Source organism: Rhinolophus sinicus, chromosome 14 (genome assembly GCF_057876585.1).
Source record: "Rhinolophus sinicus isolate RSI-liver-muscle chromosome 14, RSI-T2T, whole genome shotgun sequence".
Classification (NCBI taxonomy): Eukaryota; Metazoa; Chordata; class Mammalia; order Chiroptera; family Rhinolophidae; genus Rhinolophus; species Rhinolophus sinicus.
Genome location: NC_142514.1, coordinates 92,028,480 through 92,050,641, shown reverse-complemented (window position 1 = coordinate 92,050,641; position 22,162 = coordinate 92,028,480). Strand labels below are relative to the sequence as shown.

Below are 22,162 nucleotides of genomic sequence, written 5' to 3'. Positions count from 1 at the left end.
GAAATACTTCAACCCTGTGACCTAGATTATCAATTTCCTTTAAGCAAACAAATTCTTAAGTGTTAACTGAGCACATACACTACTGGTGTATAAAAAGCTAGAAATAGAAAGCACACTAATCTGGACATGAAAAGTCATCTGCCCTATTGACTGGGACGCTGTCTCTTAATTTCTCATTGCCAGCCTCTGTCTTGATCCAGGATTGCCAGAGACATGGGCTGCCCCAGCCAAGCACACACCCTATGCTACCCCAATCCCATCTGCCCATCACAACTTTATTTCCTCTTTTTGATTCTCCCTTGCCAAGCTTGGATCCTCTGCCATCTCTCAATCAATATTCCCTTCTTTATGTTGTTTAACTATTATCTCAATGAACTTCAAGTAGTCATTTATGTCCTTTTGCTTTATTTTAATTTTACTATGCCAGATATTGTATTAGCTCAGACAGTGGACCACTGGTTGATACTTGGAATTTTTCATTACAATGGTATTTGTGGTGATGTTTCATTTGTAATCCCAATCTAAGAAAACATAACTATTTATGCTCTGCTTGATTTCAGAAATAAAAAATTTAAGGTTGCTTACACAAATACATACAATAAAATAACACTTAAATTATGGAAACAGGAAAACGGGATAAAGGAGAAATTCAAGTAGGAAAGTTCAGATGAAATTAGGAGGCCAGAATTTAAAACTCAGCTTGTGAGGCCTATACACATGCTAGGTCAGAATTCAGGCTTGCTAAGCTTCCTAGCAGTCAGTGGAAAGAGACAGACTCACTTATATAATTGGCTGAAATACTATGGCCTGCTGGTCAAATCCAGCTCACTGTCTGTTTCTGTAAATAAAGTTTTATTGGAACATAGTCACACCTAATCATGTACATATTATTTATGGCTGCTTTCACGGTACAATAGCAGAGTTGAATAGTTGTGACAGAAATCTGCAAAGCCTAAAATATTTACCTGGCCTTTCATAGAAAAGAAGTTTTCAGATGCCTGGGTGCCTATGAGATAAAAGCAAAGCAGTGTCTGAGGGCAAGCACATTCTTTGTATGGTTCTGAAATGGAAGAGAACTTTCTACTATAAAGAACTCACTATATAATTCCCCCAAAATGCCCTTAGTTTCATTTTTTTATATATAGTAAATATAGCAACAGGCTTCCCAGGGCCAATGGCAGGATATCACAACACAAGTAGTAAAACGATCCTATGTGAGCCTGAAATGACGCAATGCAGGAGAAATTCTCTCCCAGTCTGGCTTAATTCAGGGAGGGTCTGTGGAGGCGAGAGCCAGCTGTGTCGCCCTTTTCTACCCTCTTCCCTATCATAGGCAGGCATGGCTAATGGAGCAAGGTATTCTCTCCAGCTGAGCCCCAAAGTGTCCTCCAAAGTCCTCTCTGAGTTGCCTGGCAGTCCTGAACAATCATTAGCAGTTGGCATGCAAGATAAAACCGATATGTCATCTTTGCTTTAAGGCAATTTTCCATTAACATCCTCTCCACTGAGTTTGATAAGTACTGGGGTGGTAAGGGTGAGATTATTTCTCTGCTAAGTTCCTGAAACACAGCTCTATTCTGTTTTGCCTGCAGAGCTGTCCTCTTCGATGGTCGTCCACAAGGAAGCACCGCATCGACATCTTCCCATGAGAAGCAGGAGCCTCACGAGGACGGCTGCCTGGAGAGGACCCCGGCACGCCAGCACACATGTAGGGCCACAGAGTATCTGAGAGCAGGGCCCGGCGTCTCCTCAAAAACGTTGCGGAGAACCTGGTCCTCTGCACAGACCAATGGGTGGGTAGGGCCAGAGAACAGCAAAGGCATTTTGTCTGGAAACATTCAAGCCCAATACCCATGTTGTTTGTTCAAAGAAACAAAACCTCCAAAACAGCCATGACCTAGACCCACTGACCTTGAACACATACTATATTCCTAAAGAACACCCCTAAAATACAGGTTTCCAAAATAATGCAAATAAACTGGAAACAGTTCAGTGCTGGGAAGGAATCACAAAACTGCTGACTGTGGCTTTAGAGAATACACCTGTAGCCTTTCTCTCTGCCCATTTCTTCTTTGTGACTATAAAACTACATTACAAATTGATTGAATTTCTATTCTATATAACTGGGGAACAAAAATTCAGGTTATCTAAGTGTTACCAAGTCTTTAATGAGTAAATTTAGGAGAATCAGAACTATTCTTATTTGACCTTACTGAAAATTGTTACTTAATCAATAACTGACTCCTACCCATATTGTCAAAGGGAAGGAAAAAAAAAAAACATATTATAAATCATCTTATATTATTCCTAACAGTTCTTGGTGATTAAAAACCATAAAACTAGAAAATAAGTAAAACATTCATGCTTAAAACCTTCCTTTTCCTTATGGGTTTGTGGCTGTGTTCTAGAAAACACAAACTACAAAGAAGTGAAACATAAGCATACTTGACAGGGGAGTTAATACAGCCAACAAACATGATGGATTAATAGAGGAAATTTTTCTTCACCCTAAAAAGAAAAGAATACTAACAAATATTGCCATTTACTCTTCCAGTACCAATGCTTAGGGTTCAAGTTCAGACCACTTAAGGTTACACACAGGCACATGAGAATGTGGAAAATTTGGACTCTAGATAGCCTCACATGAAAAAAAAATTAAGAAAAACTCTTAAAGAGTCAATCAAAACACTGAGCCCAGACCAAATAGTAGCAGGTAGGCTTTTCTGGTAGGCTTTTCTGGATCCAAGTACAGGGATGCTCAACTACATACTAGATTTGGAAGAGCACAGAATATCAACATAGAAAATTCTAGAGGAAAGCAAAAGCCCCTCCATATCAACCACGGGCTGATCCCTGCTTCTCCAAGCAATTATGCAACCCTCTGTGTTCTTTGATGTTCCCTGAGCCCAAACTGGAGATCAGGACAGAGTGGGTGTTGGATTACAGTACCTGAGAAAGCTGTTTCACAACAGGTGAGGCCATTAACGTTTGAGCTTCCAAAAGACTGCCACCCCAAACCAGCATGCACAGCACCCTCCCAGAACCTCAGAGGCAGCAGCAGTGTTTTTGCTAATTTCTTCAAGACTAGTTGTGAACGCTCCTACTTACGTAATGCATACAAGGTGAGAATTATCCCAGCCAGGCAAAACCCTTCAAAGAACCTGAGTGTGCTGAACATTGTCACATTCACTGACAGCGCCACGGTCAGTCCAAAGATCAGAATGAAGATGATGGAACACAGCAGCACAGGCCGCCGGCCGACCCTGCGTATGGAGAGGGAAAAAGTTAGGAGTCATCATTAAACAGGCCCATCATGCTAGACGCTGAAACTCACTATCCAGCAGGCACTCAACAGATGTTGAATGAGTCTTCATACCATTGAGACCCACTTTGGGGGATCTAGGGATAGAAAGGCCCTGAGGGGAAATAGGGCCCAACCCCCCTTGTTCTATAAATAAAGGGGCATAGATTAAATGGGCTACTGCATAACAGAATTGAGACAGGAACCCAATTCCTGTTGGCAAGTCTATTTCTGAGTATACAGGAGGATAATTCAAGGCAAGAGTAATAAAATCAATAACAACTCCCCAAACATAAACCTTGACACACCCAGCAAAAAATGTCTTGAGAAATCACTGACCTTTGGAATTGACTCCAAAATCAACAGACATTGAGCGAAGCATTTTATTTCCTTTCTCAGGGCTGGTAATTGGTCAGGTACCTGACCTCACATGCAGCCTATCAGAGCCAGGGCCAAGCCAGCTGTCGATGTGTTTCAATTATATGATGAACAGTAATTTTTAAAGGATCACCGACTACACTGAGATAGTGTGAACTTTAAATTATGGGTGTGGACCTGAAAGTGAAGCCCACCAGGCAGTAAGGGGTTGGTTGGAAGGCGCTCAGTCCACTGTGTTTCTGGAAACAGCAGTGCACAGACTAGGCTGGCGGATCACAGAGCGGTGCATGGTTGGCTACCACTGTGGGTTGACATGCCTCTAGGTGCGGCTGGAAGGACGGGTGTGTATGTGTGTGTGTGTGTGTGTGTGTGTAGGGGGACGGTCCACGGGAATAGGAAGTCATTAGTTCTCCATCCTTTCCTTGCTCACCTTCCAGATTTTTCATCATCAATTCGTTATGGGGGAAAAAAATCTCTGACTTACAAATTAATATAGCACAACCAGCTTGAACCAGAAGAATAGTTCATGGAGATATTGGAGCAGTGGACTCTATTTGCCAAAGGAAGAAAATCCATGCCTGGTACCCTAAACGGTAACTGAATAGCTTGAACTCGCCTAGACATACTATAACAAGACATCTACATAAAAACAAAATACCCAGAAAAGGCAAATAGAGAGAAAGAGAAAGTAGATTCGTGGTTGCCTAGGGCTGGGGGTGAGACTGAGGAGTGACTGTAGGTGATCACAAGATTCCGTTTAGGGAGATGGAAATGTTTTAAACTTAGAATGTGGTAATGATGGTATAACTCTGTAAATATACGAAAACTCACTGAATTGTGCTCTTAAAACAGGTGAGCTTGATGGTATGTAAATTATTTCTCAATAAAGCTGTTAAAAAAAAAGCATGCCCACTAACACATGGTTGTGCCCTATGAAGGAGATTGATGTAATTTCATGAAGATTTGGGGGCGGGACCTACAGGACACAATTTTATTCAGAATTTCTTAGGCTTCTAACATTGCCTGTAGTCACGTTGGGTTTAGTGATGAGGCCAAACTATGAGAGTAATGCCAATGTAAGTCAACAGTCTTGTCAGAGATTTTAGCCTTTTCCTTCCCTTGACTGGTGCTGGAGTCATTGAGCCCTTGTCAGGAAAGACAATAGGTAATTTTGTCCAAACCTAGCAAATTTATAGAAATAAATTTAAAATATAGCTTAGTTTGTCTCCTAAAATGAAGGAAAACAAAATCTAACTTACCCCGTTTTATTTCCTTTTACATCCCTTGTCTGTAAAGTGGGGGTAACCATCCTACTTCACATCACAGCTTTATTGAGACAATGAGAGATGATGGACATAATTACAGTGCCTGGCACAAAGCAAATAGTTAAATGCTGTCTCTCTTATGATTCCTTTCTGCATGTCTACATCCCTGATGCCCACCAAACATGGTTTCCCTGTTTTGATACTTTAGAAAATATCCTTGATTTTTTTCAACCTGTAGAAACTATTCTAAATCTGTCCCTCCCAAATGGTTGCTAAAATCAGTAAGTAAAAATTATTGTTAGGAACTGTGGAGCAAATATGATCTTCAAAGTCAGAGCACTCTGGCCTTGAACCCAGGCTCATCACTTATGAACTTTGTGATCTTGAGAAAGACCATGCTTGTCCAAATGAGCCTCATGTTTTCTTTAGGAACGGCCAGTCAATGCTGACCTGATGGGGTGGTTGTCAGGTGTAGATAAGTACAAGTGATTTAGCAAGCGTTCAACACATGTTAGTTGTAACTACTAGAGTTTTAGTATGAACTGGTTCCCCCCAGAGCAGAATCCCTTCGCAGATGACTGGTAAAATCACACTCCTAAATCTGTAATGCAGAGGGCTTTATGAGTCAGGCTCTGTGGTGGGCAGAGTAATGGCCTGAAGGACGTACTAGTCCTAATCATCAGAACCTGTGACTATGTTACCTTTCATGGCAAAAGGGGCTCTGCAGATGCGATTAAGGTTAAGGACCTTGAGATGAGGTGATTATCCAGGTGGCTCCAATCTAACTCTCTGGCAGCATGAGAAGGAGCTGACTGACCTTTGCTGGATTTGAAGCTAGAAGAGGAGCCACGAGCGGAAGGAACGTAGGCAGCCTCTAGAAGCTGGAAAAGGCCAGGATACGGATTCTCTCCTAGAGCCTCCAGAAAGTGATACAATTGCCAGAACCTTGATTTTAGGCTTGTATGAACTACAGGACTGTAAGGTAATTTATCTAAGCCACCAAGTGTGTGGTAATTTGTTACAGCTGCCATAGAGAAGTAATACAGGATCTCAACAGGAAACATGTCTCACTCAAACAAAGTAGTTTGAGATTTTAATAAAGGGATTATTTACCAAAGGGTGGGCAAGCTTTGAGAGAAACCTTGGGGCTATTAACAGCAGGGGGCTTGGAGGTACGATGGTCATGGAACCCAGAGAGAGAGGCTGTGTGTGGAGGGGCCTGAGGGAAGCAGTCAGCTCTCCTCGGCCCTGCAGAGATCATGCTGGGGATTAAATGCCTCCTCACTCTCCTCTCTCCCTCAGATCTCCAGCTGGTGTTCCCTCCTCCCAGCCAGGCTCGGCCAGGAGCTAGAGGGCAAGGGGTGCTCTGGAGCAGCCCAAGAGGGCCAGCCTCCCAGGGCCGGCTGGAGAAGGGTGCGGAGGGCTCCTGGAGCGAGAAATGCAGGCCATCTGGCAAGAACACCAAGGATGGAGGGGAAGGATGGGCTCTGGTGAGAGCCCCTGACAGGGCTGTTCCTCTCATACATCTAAACTAACACATTATATGATAACACATAATGCATATCCCCAAACAAAATGTGTGTGGAAAACAATAACTTTTAAAGAAAAAAAGTGTACTGCTTAAGTTTTATTATGCTGACTGCAGTCTTAGAAAGCTTAACCTACGACTTGATCAACTTCCCTACGCAGCCATGAAACGGGTGCCAACAGCTGTGAAATCTGGAGTTCCCTCTAAATGTATTCATTTCCTTTCAAGCAAGGCTCTAGCAGGGAGTAAAATGCCAAAAATAAATACGGGTGGAAAACACCAAACTTTCAAACTGGAACTGAGGCCCACTCAAAATGTTCCAAGGCCACAGCATAAAGCCTTCTGCGTGGACTGTCCGGCACGCATGCCCACCCATCACAGATCTTTGGAAAAGCAACAGCAGTGAAGTGAATTTGCAACAGCACACTCTGGTTACTACTGAAGGAAGACCCCAAACTCTTCTATTTGTTGTGCCCAGGCCTGGTGAGATAACGGAGGCCAAACAGCATGTATGTGCAAGAAGAAATTACAAAACAACCTGTAAGCAATTTAAACCCCGTTACAGGCTGATATTAATAGAGGTGCATTTTGCTTACACTATTAAATCATTGAACGTGGACACTAAAACCTCAGTCAAGTCTGCATATTTTAGGAAGAAGTGATGTGGATTATATTAGTATATATCTTCCTAACCTATTTCAATGCAGATTTCCTGGAAAAACAAATCCTCGTGGTTAAAATATTCAGATTAGAGTATCTTTTAGATCAGTACAGCTTTGAAAACCTTTATAAGCTCAAGTATTTGGGTAAAAATAAAACAAAACTGTGCATTCCCCCCACCCCACCCCACCCAAAAAAAAAAAAAAAACTCAAAAAAACCTCAAGGAGGCCCTGGCATAGGTTTCCAGAGGTCCTTTACAGCTTCTCTGTTCCTGTTCCCAGGAAATGTGTCCTTATGAAGCATTTACAAATGATGACTAAGCAAATTCTGAACACACAGGAAATCACACTACATGTTAATTCAAGAAACTGCCAAACAGATGCTAGTTTTTGGAAAGAAATCTCCAGAACTTGAAAGTGGTGTCAGAGCTCCTCTGGGCTCCATCTGCTGCTCTGTCCCCCCAGGCTCTTGCTGGAGCACCTCAGCCAGCTTTCTCAGCTAACCAGGGTACAGAGGGCACCACCAGCGAAGCCACAGGCAGTGGAGTTTGCTCGTATCACTCTTGGCTCTTATTATGTCATTGGGTCCAAGACGTATGTCCTTATTCACAAAAAAAGTTCCTTTAAAGATAAAAGAATATCAAGGGGGAACAGCTACCCATGCCTCTCCTTGAGCAGTCCCATTACTTGAAAACCCTGTCAACATCGAGCAATTGCCTCCCTGCTCAGATGTGTCACTGCTGCTGCCCTTGTGCCTGCAGAATGCCTTAAATAACAGTGTTGCGGCACACTCGGGAAGAAGCAGGCTCTGAAGTCATGGGGCTGAGTTTTAAATCCTGGCTCTCCAATGTAAAAGCTGAGTGAACTTGGGGATTTCACTTAGACATCTGTGCGTCTGTGTTTTTCACTCTAAGACAAAGGTAGTAGTAGTAGTAGTGCCTACCTACCAAGTGCTGTGAGGATGGGATATTTTCATGTTTGGAAATATTTAGCATAGTGCCTGGCAACAGTCACCAGTCAGTGTCAGCGGCTAATACTATCGCTGTTATCATTACCATCTCTGCTGCCATGTCGCCCTCCCCACTCCATCTTACCAAGCTCATCACTTCATCCTGCATCACACACTTTGCTTCAGACCCTCAGACCTCTTCATTCACCCAAGTAAAGCATAGTCACCCCCACCTGTGGACACTATGCTTCTTCTGTCTGCAATGCTCATCCGTTATCTAAATGCAGTCCACTTTTCAAGGTTCAGCAGCCCATGGACCCTACAGAGGCATCTCCTGGCCAAGCACCTACAAGGACTGTCCTTCTCTAAAATCCGTGTGACATCAGCACAACCCTACCCATTAAGTTCACACGGGCGAAGAGTCTCTAGGTCCTCCCCCCATTTTTTGGATGCGTCTTGTACACCCAACCCCTCAGGGCCCAGCCCAGAAAGCCCCGAATCTATATCCTCAGGCTTTTCCTAACTAAACACTGTCAGGAGGAGATAGGGCTGCAAGATGCTGGCTGGTTTGGCTAGATTCTAGCAGCTAGAGAACTGCAATGAATTTAAATTCTCACTTCAAAAGGGTCTGTTATGTGTACTGGCCAATTCTTTTCCTTCTGAATTCTCCAGGTGACTGCTTTGGCCTTCTGTTCTGGAACTAACACCAGGGCAGAGAAAAGACTCAGTAACAGTAACTAACACTGACCACTCCTCTTTAGCCAGTAAGGGCTTGCTGTGGCTTCCAAAGGATTGTGCGGCAGGCGTGTTGGTACTCACCAGTCAGCAATGCATCCAGTTATTAGGTAGCCAAAGATTAATCCAACCAGTAAGGAGAACTTAGCGATATGGACCTTCCAGGCATTATCACACACAAGATCCCACTAGAGAGGGGCAAATAGAAAATAAATCAGAGAGAAACATACACAGATGCCAGGCATAGTCAATCATAAGGGCAATACAATAACTGTGGTAAGGATCATGACACTCTTTGCAGAGCCAAGTCAGGCATACCAGTGAGTCTCTTCAATGTTTTTGAAAATCCAATGAGAAATATAACTTGCTCACAGAAGGCAGTGTAACGTTTTAGTCCAGGACAGATTATAAAAGTCTGCAGGCGGTACTCTCATGAAATCTGGGACGTGTGTTCCTTCTGTGCCAGCTACCACAGGAAAGGTAACCCAAGGGAGAGGGAACAGCCACGCAGGCCGGCGTTTTTGGTCTCAAGCACGCTTCTCATTGGCAGAGCTGTCACACAGCCTAGGACACGGGCAGGCCCTGCCAACTTTTTGCACCAGGTATCATAATGACATGAGGAAATTAAAAGCAATTTTTGTGTTTCCATCCCCTAAACTCCCCAAACTTCGTAAGTAGTCTTAAAAATAAAGACGGTTAATGGCAAATGTTGAAATATCAACTTTAAGCATTCGTATTATTTTCCTTGTAAATATCCCTGTGTTTTCCCATGTTCTACTCTAAAGCTATTTGCTCCACTTGGAGAGAAATGCAATCAATTAGTGAATACAGCATTTAGACTATTTTTGCAATTAAGTTTTATTATTTAATAAACAAATGAAAATAACCCTCCATTTTTTTTCTTTTCTCTTTCTGCAGAAGGAGGAGAGAAAGCCATGTTTATTCCCTCGAAGGGATGTGTGTCCAAGTGGATGCATGTGATGGCACAGCACTCGATCCACAAACAGCTGAATGACATCTGGGTCCCAGGAGCAAAAGAACAGGGTCTGTGCTGGTGACACTATAAAGACTGCAGTCCCCCACCCATGTCATCCCATCAGTGCTACAGATGCCCTCATTCTGGTGGAAAGAAGTGGCTAAAGCTTGCAGTTCTTGGAAGCTTCAGTCACTCCAGGTCAGTAGAGATGGCAGGAGTGGAGAAAAAAGCTGGAGAGATGCACGACGAGGTAGGGGAGTGGGGCATGTCAGAACAGAAGGAGTTCTGGAAACAGAAGCAGGATTTGTAGAGTGGGCACGGGCTATATGGAAGGCTCTGGGCTGAGACCTGGTCTTAGCTGTGTCTTCTTCCACATCTCTCCCTTGTCTGTCCATCTTGAGACTCAGAGTACCATGTAGGGGATCCTTAAAGGGCATTGTAAACTTGGGTCCACCCTGCCCTCCACCGTTTCCAGATTTCTGGAAAGCCTGATGGAGGCCCAGGAGTCCTTAGCTGTGGGTCTTAGCTTCAGTGGGCTTTGGAAAAAGCTGATCTTCTGTATGAGTCATTGCTGAGTAAGGCACCAGGCCCAGACAAAGCAGGAAGGCGGCTGCCTGTCACACTGTTCCCTGGACTCCTTGGGACACATACATGATCACCGATGCCACCAAGGTATGTTTGACTTTCCAGAGACCTGGGGCAAACTCCTCTCCCCCATTCGCTTCCACAGTGGTGGCCACACCAGGCTCAGGAAGAAAGGGAATGCAAGCACAGACTGCACACAGCTTTGTCAACAGGGGATAGTTTGGGGTTTGTTGTTATCAGGGTTTTATCATGTGTCTGGGGAGCAGGACCTGCTGGTCGCACAGAATCTTATCAGTAAGAAGTCAGACACAGGAGCTACTGAGATGGGTAACTTCCTCCTAGGTCTAGCCCAGGTCTTCCAGGTATGCTCTAGGGGCGGGTAGCACCAGCGTCTCCTGGGAATGTGTTAGAGATGCAGACTCTTGGGCCCCATCCTGAATGAGAAAGTGAAATTTAACAAGCCCTCTAGGTGATTCTTATGCCTGCTCAAGTCTGAGAACCACTGGCTGGCTCTGCCATGCTGTCTCCCTGTCATTTTGAAAACAATGAATGAGTTTGCAGCCCCGGGATGGGGTTCAAACAATCAACTCGCAAAAGAAGCGAGCTGCCAAACGCTGCATGAATCAGACACAGCAGCACTGGCTCCTGTTCTTGGTGCAAGTGCAGGATTATAAAACCAGATTATGAGTTAAGTGGGCTTTTGCTAGCAAGCCTGGAAAACCAACATTCATGTAGATATTGTTTCTAGGAGAAAATTTCATTTTTAATAATAAACACCTTTCATGGTGCAACCTATCTCTAACTTCAGGAATGCAGGCTCTGCCTATAATGTGAATTATAGTATCATAACTAACAGTGTGTGTACATTCTGCTTCCCCAGCTGGGTTTAAGTATTGAGGCCATGTCTAAATTGTTTTCTCTCCTCTTTGGCCAGCACTGGAACCTGCCCACAAAGGAATCGATTCCAAGAGTAAGAGCTACATCTGTAAGCACACGCGGTCCCAGGTTGTGCTGAGGAGGACAGCACCAGTTGTTGGCTGTGGGGCAGAGAATCATTCGCTCAGGCCTCCACCCAGACTTCCTACTGATGAGTTTACCTGAGGTTAAGTGATGCAAAGGTGCACATTATACTTATATTAGATGGCCAGGAAACAAAAGGAGGTTTTTATAAAAGCGTTCAGGGAGGTGGGGGAAATTGCCAAAACTGTTGTGAGCTCAGCCACCTAAATAATAACTCTACCTGGGTTTGGATAGCCATGACCCAATTTCGTTACTACCTACCAAGATGTTCGGCCACCTCAATGCAACCTCTATCAATTAACAACACTGGAGTGGAAAATTAAAACCGTTGAGAGAGACAGACCGCTTCCACAGCCAGTAAGAAAAGAAAGCCTGGTTAGAAGAATCTGCAGGCATCACTGTTCTCAGCCTGGGGGCGGGGCCACAGAATCCGGGACTTGCTGCACCAACCCCATCAATTAGGCATAAAAGTACACAGTATTTCTCAGTCAACAAGCAAACTGACTCTGGCCCTAGCAGGTTCCCCAGGATGAGATTCCCCATGCCTGGGGATCTGCCTGTCACAACACCCTTGAAAGAAAGCCTGCAGGCCCATTCTGAGAATATTCCACAAACTGGGTGGGGTGAGGCTGGCAGCACCATTGCGATAACATCCCTTGTTTGCTTTCTACTTTTGTACTGACAAAAATGTATTGGGAAAAGAAAATATGTTCAGACATAATATTATCTTCAAAAAAATCTCAGAAGTATGAGGAAGCTTTGAGATTACCTTGCTCTCGAAATTTGTTTGCTCCACTATGGCAATTGGTCATTTTACTAAGCAAAGGCTAAGGGACTTTAAAAAATTTAAACCATGTAAAGCCAGGACTTAATGTATGGGTTTTGTCTCTGACATTGCTCTTTTCACCTCCCTCTTCTTCTCCTGCACCCTCACACATCAAATCAGTCACCTCTTCCAGAGGATTCTCCCTTTCAAACATACCCCACAGTCCATGTCTACCCCAGACAATCTGATTTATAGGCACTCGGTCGGGGCTCACTCCCCACCCTTCTGATGTGTGGGCTGGAAGGCTAAAGAAAAACCACCTGCAGACTCCCTTACAGCTAAGGCTTCAAATGTGGTTCAGACTTTGCCAATCAGCTGCATACCCCATAACTTTCAGTGTACAACCTAGTTCTAATTTTTGGTATGACTTGAATTAGGAAGAGTGTGAAGTGGGGAATAAATGGGACACCCGTTTTGCTGGTCAGATCTGGCAGGGCTTGGTCTGGAGGTGATGCTGGAGCCAGCGGTTGAACAGTGACTGACTGATTCCCCAGCCTCCTGCCTGGGGAGCTGTTCTAGGAATCCTTCTGGAGGCCTGGCTTTCAGCTCCTCCTACAATTTAGTGAGGACTATTCCTCTGTCTTCAATCCCTAGCTCCTTAAATACCCAGAGTAGTTTCTGGTATCTGCAAATTGCTGAACCCTATTCCCTGATTAAATTTCCTTGGGATGGAGTTTGCAGGAGAACAGGATGTAGGCCATGCCATCAGCCTCCCTTCGTGAACTAATACAAGAGTCTCCATGCATTAACTCTGGCCTTCCTCAAATCCATTCCCTGCAGAACAATAAAAACAATCCTCTAATTAGGCATATAAACACTTCATCAGCAGTTTTAACAAGATCATAAAAGTGTTCAAGTCCGGCGGTTTTTTTCTGCGCCATTGTTCCAAGACCAGGGACGTTCTGTGGTGATGCCACGTGATGCTGGGGAGCCATTACTAAATGGTGAGAAAACTGACCCTAAAAAGTGTTCTCAATTTCAGTTGCACATGTTCCGTTAATAAAAAAAAAAAGCAGAGGTTACAGAAAACCTCATAGACTTTTTTCTACCAGTATGTTTTTAAGGATAGCTAAAAGAAAGGAAATAAAATTTATATTACTTTCAAAGGAATAATCTAATTGCTTGGCTTACCAGAGAAATATTCACCAAGGAAACTAAATGAAATTTCTAAAGAACATGGAAAATAAATGTGACGTAAGGAAAACAATCTTATTTTCAGCAATAATGAATATGATAAGTAAGCTGTAAAACAAGAACATATAAAGGAAGGAACATAAAAACATAAGAGAACAAAAGACAAAGGACATAAAAACATTGCAAGGAAACAGATTACTTATCCAATTTTGAAGTGGAGATGGAATCCCTAAGGATAAAAACGAAGGGGAAAAATCTACCTAAGGAAGACTGATAGGTTTTATAACAGTTTAACTGTTACTACTTATTATTCATTTTAGTTATTTGAAACTTCAATGCATCAAAAATACCATAAACAAAATTATAAAGACACAATTTTGTAAAATATATTTAGGGGATCAGAATATGCCGCCCAAAAGATGCACTTTGGCATAAGAATGATTTTCAGCTGGAAGCAAATGAGAGTCAAAGTCCAGAATGCTGACCATTACACCATGGAACCTGCTGCAAATGAGAATCAACAGAGGCAGAAAGAAGCCTTCTCAGAGCTTCCATTATCTGACAAAAAGCAGAAACTTCTGAGAAATGAGGGCTGCCATGAATCCCCTCTCCTGGGGGAAGTTTTATGGCCATGAAAAAGAGAAAGTCGTCACTGAGATGGGTCTCCAAACAAACTTTATTAAACTGACTGTTATTTTCCATTAGTTTCCCCCATATATGTATCTTCCAAGGTTTGCTGCCCCTAAAAGTACCTTTACCTTTGACTTGTCACTTCTCTAGAGATTTATTGTTCTTTTGTTAAGATGCTATGCAAGCCCAAGTTCTAACCATCCCTTTGAGTTACTCATCACATGTTATTATAATAAACTCTGGTTTTTCTTGTTAATCTGTTTTTGTCAGTCTCATTTCCAGGGCCCCAGCCACAGACCTTAGGACACTAGAGGAAAACATTTTTTTGTCCTCCCCTGCAATATTCACAGGGTTAATATCCTTAATATATAACAAGTATTTACATAACAATATCGACTAATATTCCAAATAGAAATGAGTAAAGCACCCAGATAACTAACAAAATATGAAACAAATGGTTAAAAAGCACTTGGGAAATACTTGATTTCACTAATGAAACTCAAAGCTTACTATTTTGTTTTCCAAAAAAATATTCTTCAATTTCCCAAAGATGCAGGAGAAAAAAAAAAGGTGCAAATCTGTGCTAGAATTATAAACTAGGCACTGTGTTTCTTGAAGGCAATTTGGCAATATGTATCACATTACTTTAAATAGTGTATACACTTTATCCCAGGAATTCCCTTTCATGGAACTTTCCCCAAGGAAATTACCTGAGATGCCCACAGTGCAATGATGTCCACTGGTTGTAACTTAAAATAGAAAAAATGGGAACTTGACTAAATGTCCAACAATACTATGCAGCCACTAAAATTTTGTTTTTGAAAACTAAAGAATGAGAAAAATGCTTATCATATAATGGTATGAGAGAGCCTCAGAATAAAAAAGCAGTGAATAAAACAGATGTTTATGTATGCAGGGGGATCATAAGTCAACATTCCAAAATATTTAAAGTGATTATCTCTGAATTAAGACTGAGTTTTACTTTCAGTTTTACACTTTTCTTGACTTTTCTAAACTTTCCACAATTAATCTAAAACCTTATAATGACAGAAAAAATATAGGTAAGTATAATGTAAATTCCCGTGGTAGTAGGTGGAAGTGATGGTGGCGAGGGTAAGACAAAATCATTAAAAAAAATAATAACAACAACCAAGAGCCTTCTCACCTTTTCAGGAATATGCACTTTGACACAAGCTAAGAACTCAGACCTAGAGAAAGAGCTTATTTGGAAAGTGACTTGGAACAAACCAGGTTTTTATAGCCTGAAGTTTTTGTTAATGCATATGACTAAAGCAAAAACCATTTTTTAGGGAAGTAAATGAAAATTTCCCCCAAGTTTTATCTTTGCAGTGGAGATCCCCACTTGAACTTGTTCTGTTAGAAACCAGGAGGGTTTTGCCAATCACTATGCACGTCATCTGTTCTACACCTGAGAATAGTCAGTTGAGATAAAAGGAGTCCTACCACGGAAGGGGTTAATACTGCTTAGAATTTCAAAAGCTTGAAAAAAACAAAATTCCTGATTCAATTGCAGGAATTTAGAGGAATATAGGGGCAGCATTCTTCTGTAACCCCTTTGGCCCCCTAAGTAGCATTTCAGCAGCCTCTCATGAACCATTGTTTGATATACCATGGATTTGTCATGCCCTGCATTCTTTAACTGGAAACAACAAAAATAGGAAGAAAACGGACATACCCACGCATGCACGCACATGCACATGCCCGCACGCGCCACCCTGGAAGATTAGTCACAGACAGACCAAAGGAACACCCTACAAAAGCTAGACCGATGCCTCACATGAGCTATAACAGCTTCTCAGCATTCAGACAGGCTATGCTACCCTGTGATTTTCGGTATTTTTTTTAATCTAGCAGTGTACTGATTGTTTTCTTCCTGAAAGACTCTATCAAAATTCAAGATATGCTGCATGTTTTGAAAATTCCAAATTACTCTCTGCTTTTTGCCCCTAAGCTCATCCTCCAATTTTAGGGATTTAATGTCAACAGTAGCCAACATAACTGCCAATTAGAGTTGGCATCCTTGCAAGCTTCACGAAATGACACAATGAACGTCCTTGCCAGGTACTCTGGGAGAATTTTTTTTCCCTTAGTTTGTTTCTTTGTTTTTCATTAATTGCTATTCAAATTGCTCCTCAACTTCTTTTTCTTTCTAATTTAGTGCCAAAAACCCAAACATGGCATGTTGAGGAAAGCTGCTGTACCAAAAATCTACTGCAAGCCTCTTCATGTTATAGGAAAGGTACACCTGCATTCCCACTTATTTGCAGGAAACCCACTCCAACCCCACAGCATCAAAGGTGCTTAAATTTCTTAAGCTTCACGTAGTCCCATTTTTGACTAATGTAAAAATTTTAGGGTCATTCTAACACACAATAATCTCTACCTTGTTTCTTTTTTTCTTCTGGTGACAACACTGACTGCCTGCTACCCTTTGCTGTAGTGTCACCTTCCTGGTGGAGGAGAAATGGAAACCACACTGCTTCAGTTATTGACATCCAGGCTTTCTGGTTCTTTTTGAATTTGAGCATTTTTAAAAGGCTAGTGAAATAAGACCTCTTTCAGAGAGAATTTAAAAGGGATACAGAAGAGTAACTACCTGAACAGACCCTCGGTAGCCGATGTAGGATTATCTCTGGGAGAACAATATGAGACACTCATTTTTCCTTAAAGGAAATAAGGACACATATAATTCTAAACAGAAGTTTACATTATTGAATGCTATTGATCTGGTATAATGCCGTCTATGGTATCTGGGGAAGTTGGATATACATGAAGCCGCAAAGATTATAATAAGCAATGCCCTTTTATCAACAGATACCTTGGTGAGTTGTTCCAAATTCTGCAATGCATATTTTACTAATGGCCCTCACCAACTACCTCTGAGAATGGAAATTAAGAGTGCACCCTGTAAATTAAAGAGGCCTATTGCAAATCCAAAAAGAAGGGGAAAAACCCCACAGCTCTAAGCATGAAATGGGAGGAACCACTAATGCCCTAAGTGAAATCTACACACAGGCTTATTACACACACACTAACTTATATTAAGTAACTGAAGACTCTTGAGAAAACAAAAAGTTTTCTATGTGTGTAGGGACGGAGTCCCAGAGAGCAGTTTCCAGGTTCTCAGCCTCACGTGGAAAGGTGCTGGCTCGGTTATTAGATGGCCATCAGCTGTAACCAGTTAGCCATTAGCCACTATTGTTTTGTATGTAACTGCCATGGCTACACTAGCAAGTGTGGATGGTGGTCAGCAAGCACGGAGGTGCGGATCCTGTGGATCCTACTTCCTGTGTCTCTCCCGGCTGCCAGCGAGACTGGTGCAGGAAGACCCCTATTGGGGTACTGGTGGATGTTTGCTTCTTGTGTCTCAACCTGCCAGCCATCGAGAATATAGTGGTATGAACCCCCTACCTGTGGCTCCGTTGGTGTTCCTTTTAGGCCTCAACATATCTTGCATTCACCTGCTGGGAGCAGGAGCTGAGTCCCTGCATTACAATGTGTTACTAGAGGACATCCTTTAGTATAAATGTAGTGCAGGAGCAGAACTGGACCATAATATTAACATTTAAAACAGCCCCTGTACTTCTGGAAAGGAGCCAAGTAGGGGGTACTTTTGACAATAGGATCAGGAAATTCTTGGAATGAGGACTGAAGATCACCCAGGTGCAATCAATCCTGGAAGAACTCAGAGGCAGAAGGAAAATTATCTTTCACTCCTGAAAACAGACCCCTTTCCACTGCCTGGCAGGTTGTGACCCGACCTAACACAGCCCTATGAAGTTCCCTTTATGACCTGAGTCATCCTCACCTCCCATTCGCATGCCTGCCCCTCTGTGTGCCAACCCCTGCCACAAGCCAGCCTCACCAAAGGGCTCACCAGCTCCCAGAGAGCCTCCGTGCTCTCTGCCTGCATTGCTCTTCCACGTTTGCCCCACAATATCCACACACACCCCAGTTTTTCTGGCTCAATGCCCATTCAAATAGGCGTTTCAACCAAAATTATTTAACACTGTGTACCACCTAAGGGGCGGAGTACAGCAGACTTCTTGCACCGCTTGCATTTTTTCTTTCAATGAGAACATATTACCTTTGTAAGCACGCACTTAAGAGAAGAGGGAAAGGGGTAACAAAATTACAAAGATTTAAATGAATACATTTCCTTATTTCTATCAAGTTTAATAAACTCAACTGAGGGCGTCTCTTCTTCCTAAACTGGACCAGGTGACACTTCTCTGTACTTCTGTGGCATCCTGTACTCATGATAAACACCCAGATTATTTATAACAATATATTATAATTGCCTACTGTTTACAAGTCTTTCTTTCACTAGCTCAGTGGTCAGCAAACTACAGTCTGCAGGCCAAATATGGCCCTGCCACCTGTTTATAAATAAAGTTCTATTGGAACACAGTCACACACGTTTATTTCTGTATTGTCTCTGCTTGCTTATGCATAGCTGAGTACTTACAACAGAGACCATATGGCCTGCAAAGCTGAAAATATTTACTATTTTGCCCTTCATAGGAAGTTTGCCAACTCCAGCACTAGACTATGTGCTCCTCAAAGAAAGGGACCATGTCTTATTTCTGTATCTCTAGTCCCTAAGTTAATGTCTGGAAAGGGGGACGGTGTCATAGGATAGTGCCGTGTAGGAAATGCCACTCCCAGAAGTCAAGTGCTCTTTGTGTCTGCTTGTGTTTGCTGTGCCACGCATCTTCTTACTCCTTTTCTCCCTGTGATTATTTATTCACATATAATTTAAATAATACATTAATATGTAAAATTTGTATAGGCAATATAGTTTTTAAATGTTACTGCCAAACTTTTCAGTATTAGTAATTTCCCTCCAGAGAAACATAATTCTAGTTTTATTATAAAAAGCCAATAGAACATTGAGTATATGAGAAATTTATTTAAAGCAATGAATAATTCTCTCCCATTTTAATAATTTTCTCTTAATAGAACAAACCTATTATGTAAATTAAGCATTGTTCTAAGAAGAAAGGAAACTACCATTAGTTAAGTACCTACCGTGGTCTAGGCACTCTGTTGGCTGTCTTGACTAAGTTCTCTCATTCAGCCATCACAATAGGGCTATGACACAGGCATTATTACCAATGTGTCCATTTTACAGAAGAAGATGTTGAGGCTGCCAGATGTGAAGCAACTAGTCCAAGGTCAAATGGCTTTTAAGTAGATGATTATAAATGTCTGATTAAAACTCATGTTCTTCCCCCCCAAAAAAGTCAAAGCAACAGCCCTATTTGGTACAAATAGAAACAATTCTCTGGCGTATTCTAAATTGTTACAGGTTACAGCACTTGTCTTGCCAGGTATTGGATACACTTCCTATACATGGAGGCACTGTATTCTAGAAGTGGGACAGGCTTTGCTGTTATTTCATTGTTACGGTGATCAAACAAAAATAACTTCTGATGTAGCTGTGAATAGCAGGTATTTAATAAATGGCAACTATTAAAAATATCACAGTATCTTATTTTTCAGAGAATTTAGGTACTGAAGCGCTAGAAAAAGTCAAGGTCAACCTCGTACTTTTAAAAATGAGGAGGAGGTCCAGAGAGGTAAAGAGACTTGCTCAAAATAACAAAGCTTGCAGCTGAGCCAGACATGGGCAGAGCCCAGGTCTCCTTGGTTGGTTGCAGTTGCTCCCACTGAGGCTTCCACGGAAAATGTTATTTTCTGACAGGTCGCCTGATACCCAGGGACACATGTTTCTCCCTGCAAACCTCACAAGTCAATTACTGCCAAGCAAGACAAAAAGGTGGACCTCCAATTCCTAGCCTAATGGTCATTCTGTCTGCCTTCACTCTAGTCCAAAACTCTCACACATAAAGGATTTAAAAAAAAATTAACTCAACCTTTTTAAATTGAGACCAACTGTTGGGCTTCCTGTCAAATACTCATCCTTTTTATAATTTATGAACCAGAGTCGTTGTGATGCTAAGCCAGTTTTTCTCCTGTTTCAATTGGTCTAGCGATCTTGAAAGGACATTAATGATAGAAGGTAAGCCGGCCTGTTCAAACAAAGATGTTGTCTACCTTGTCCAACTCAAATTGGAAGTTAGTACAACTGTGAATCTAACTGATGACGTTTTCCCTGAAGACGGCCAGCACCAACCTGCTGTAAGAAAGCTATGCGAAACCCTCAGGCTGTACCTGGCCCACACTGTGTCCCAAAGTTACTGAACTCAACAAATGGTCTCACAAGAGTAGAGCACAGGTTTTGAATTTTTACCAATATGGCCTTTGTCTTCATTGCACTTGGACTGGGCTACAGTTTACCATCATCTGTGAGGAAGAACATCATATGATAAACAAGAGCCTGGAGGAAGCATGGAATTTAGAGACTAACACGGGGCTGAGCCCAGGGCCCAGATGTGGCTGTTGAAAACTACTGGGTATCATGGTGAGAGCACAGATTCTGACTCCAATGGACTGAGTTTCAAACTTTGGTAGTTTTGCTCCTTGATAGTCCTGTGACCGCGTAAGTTATTTCACTTCCTGGGTCCTCAGTTGCAACATCTATGATATGAGTCACAAAACCTATAATATAGGTTTGTTATGAGTCAAAAATAATAGAATGTGCCTAGTGCAGTAACTGTACAAGGTGATTATTACTCATTAATTTTGCCTGTCATTTAAGCAGCTCCTTGGGGTTTTACGTCTGTTGGTAAGTACCATTTGAATGTGCAAATAATAAAACTGCTTCCCAAAAGGGTTCTGACATTGAGAGTCTGCATTATTAATTTAGCCTTACCCCTACCTGATCTGAATTAAGGGGTATTTTACTAGTGGTACATCCTGTCTGTACAGCCAGCACCAGAATAGAAAGTGGGAGAGGGGAGTGTAGAAAGTGTTCCGCAGAGTTCTGCTATATTCACAGCGGGGGGCAGGGGGACAGTTCTACATGGGGGTTCTACACACCTTTGAAGTCCTTCACCAGATCTCAGGATACAATGACCTTCACTTCGACCTCCTAGCTGCATACTGGGAATAGCAGCACAGCTCCATTTCCTAGACTTCTCACAATCATTCATTAAATATACTATTTCTCTGAGCAAAAGGAAAAAAAGTAGGTTGGTTCTCAAAAGCTAACAATACTACTATACCCAAAGGGGTGTTTATATATTTTTTTCCTTGAACTATTAATCTCCTAAAAACACTGTAGCGAACTGGCAATGTGACAGAAAAACGTGACTGTGCAGTTTGTTTCCACAGGGAGCACAGTGTGCAGACACAACACAGAGGGATGAAGAGGAAGAGGGGTAGCCGAGCCCGAGGTAGGGTGAGCAAGGAAAGGGCCCTCACCTTCCATTTGGGGTGTCTCTGTGTGGGGACAGAGTCCCAGAGAGCAGTTTCCAGGCTCTGGGCCTCGCGTTTGGGAGGTGCTGGCTCAGGTAGTGAATGACCATCGGCTGTAACTGGTTGGCCATCGGCTGTAACCAGTTGGCCAATTGGCTACTGATGTAACTGCGGGGCTGCGTTGATTGGTTGGTTGGTTGGCAGGCAGAGAAGTGAATGGCGGACTGCGGATCGTGTGGTTACTACTGCGTGTGTCTCGCGCGGCTGCCAGCGAGAATATAGTGGTACGACTCCCCTACCTATGGCTCCGTGGGTGTTCCTTTTTGGCCTCACCATGTCCTGCATTCTTATGTGGGAGCGGGAGCTGAGACCCTGCAGGCCGCCCTGCGCGACACTGACATTCTGGGGGATACAGCAACCGACAGACAGTTCTCCAAGATATTTCCTCAAGTAACACTCAAAAGCATCCTTAAGCCAAAGCCAATACTATCTCCCTGGGGAGTGCTACTCGAATCTGTGAACCCATTCTCCCAAGAACAGACCCCAGAAACCCACACTGGGCCTGGCCAGATGTGTGAGAGGTGGCGATGGAGAATAGACTAGACAACCTGAACCTCAGCAAAGAGAGAGAGAGTGGAAGGCAGAGACCCTCTCAAGCCAAAGTGGCTGCCAAGTTGCCCAGTTGGGGTCCTCAGGTAGTTCCCCAAAGCGGTCCTCCAACTTTGCTGCACAGCCCTGCCCTCCTCCCAGGTTGGTAGAACGATACAGGACTTAACATTGGCCATAGGCCCTGGATAACCAGCTCTAGGAAGAACATCCTTCTGCTGCTAA

At 42.8% G+C, this 22,162-nt stretch overlaps 1 protein-coding gene across 3 annotated transcripts in view; it reads right to left on the bottom strand.

The window, feature by feature from the left end:
* Nucleotides 1–22,162, bottom strand: part of SLC22A23 (solute carrier family 22 member 23) — a 182,934-nt gene that overhangs the window by 134,937 nt on the left and 25,835 nt on the right. For all 3 annotated transcript variants that reach the window (XR_012497347.2, XM_019752356.3, XM_074335281.2), the window contains exons 2-3: nucleotides 8,901–9,004; nucleotides 3,109–3,263 (exon numbers count right to left, since the gene is read on the bottom strand). Coding sequence is in view for 2 of the 3 variants with exons in the window: in XM_019752356.3 (XP_019607915.3) it covers nucleotides 3,109–3,263; nucleotides 8,901–9,004 (259 nt within the window). In the remaining variant the exon portion in view is untranslated. The remainder of the gene's footprint in view (nucleotides 1–3,108; nucleotides 3,264–8,900; nucleotides 9,005–22,162) is intronic.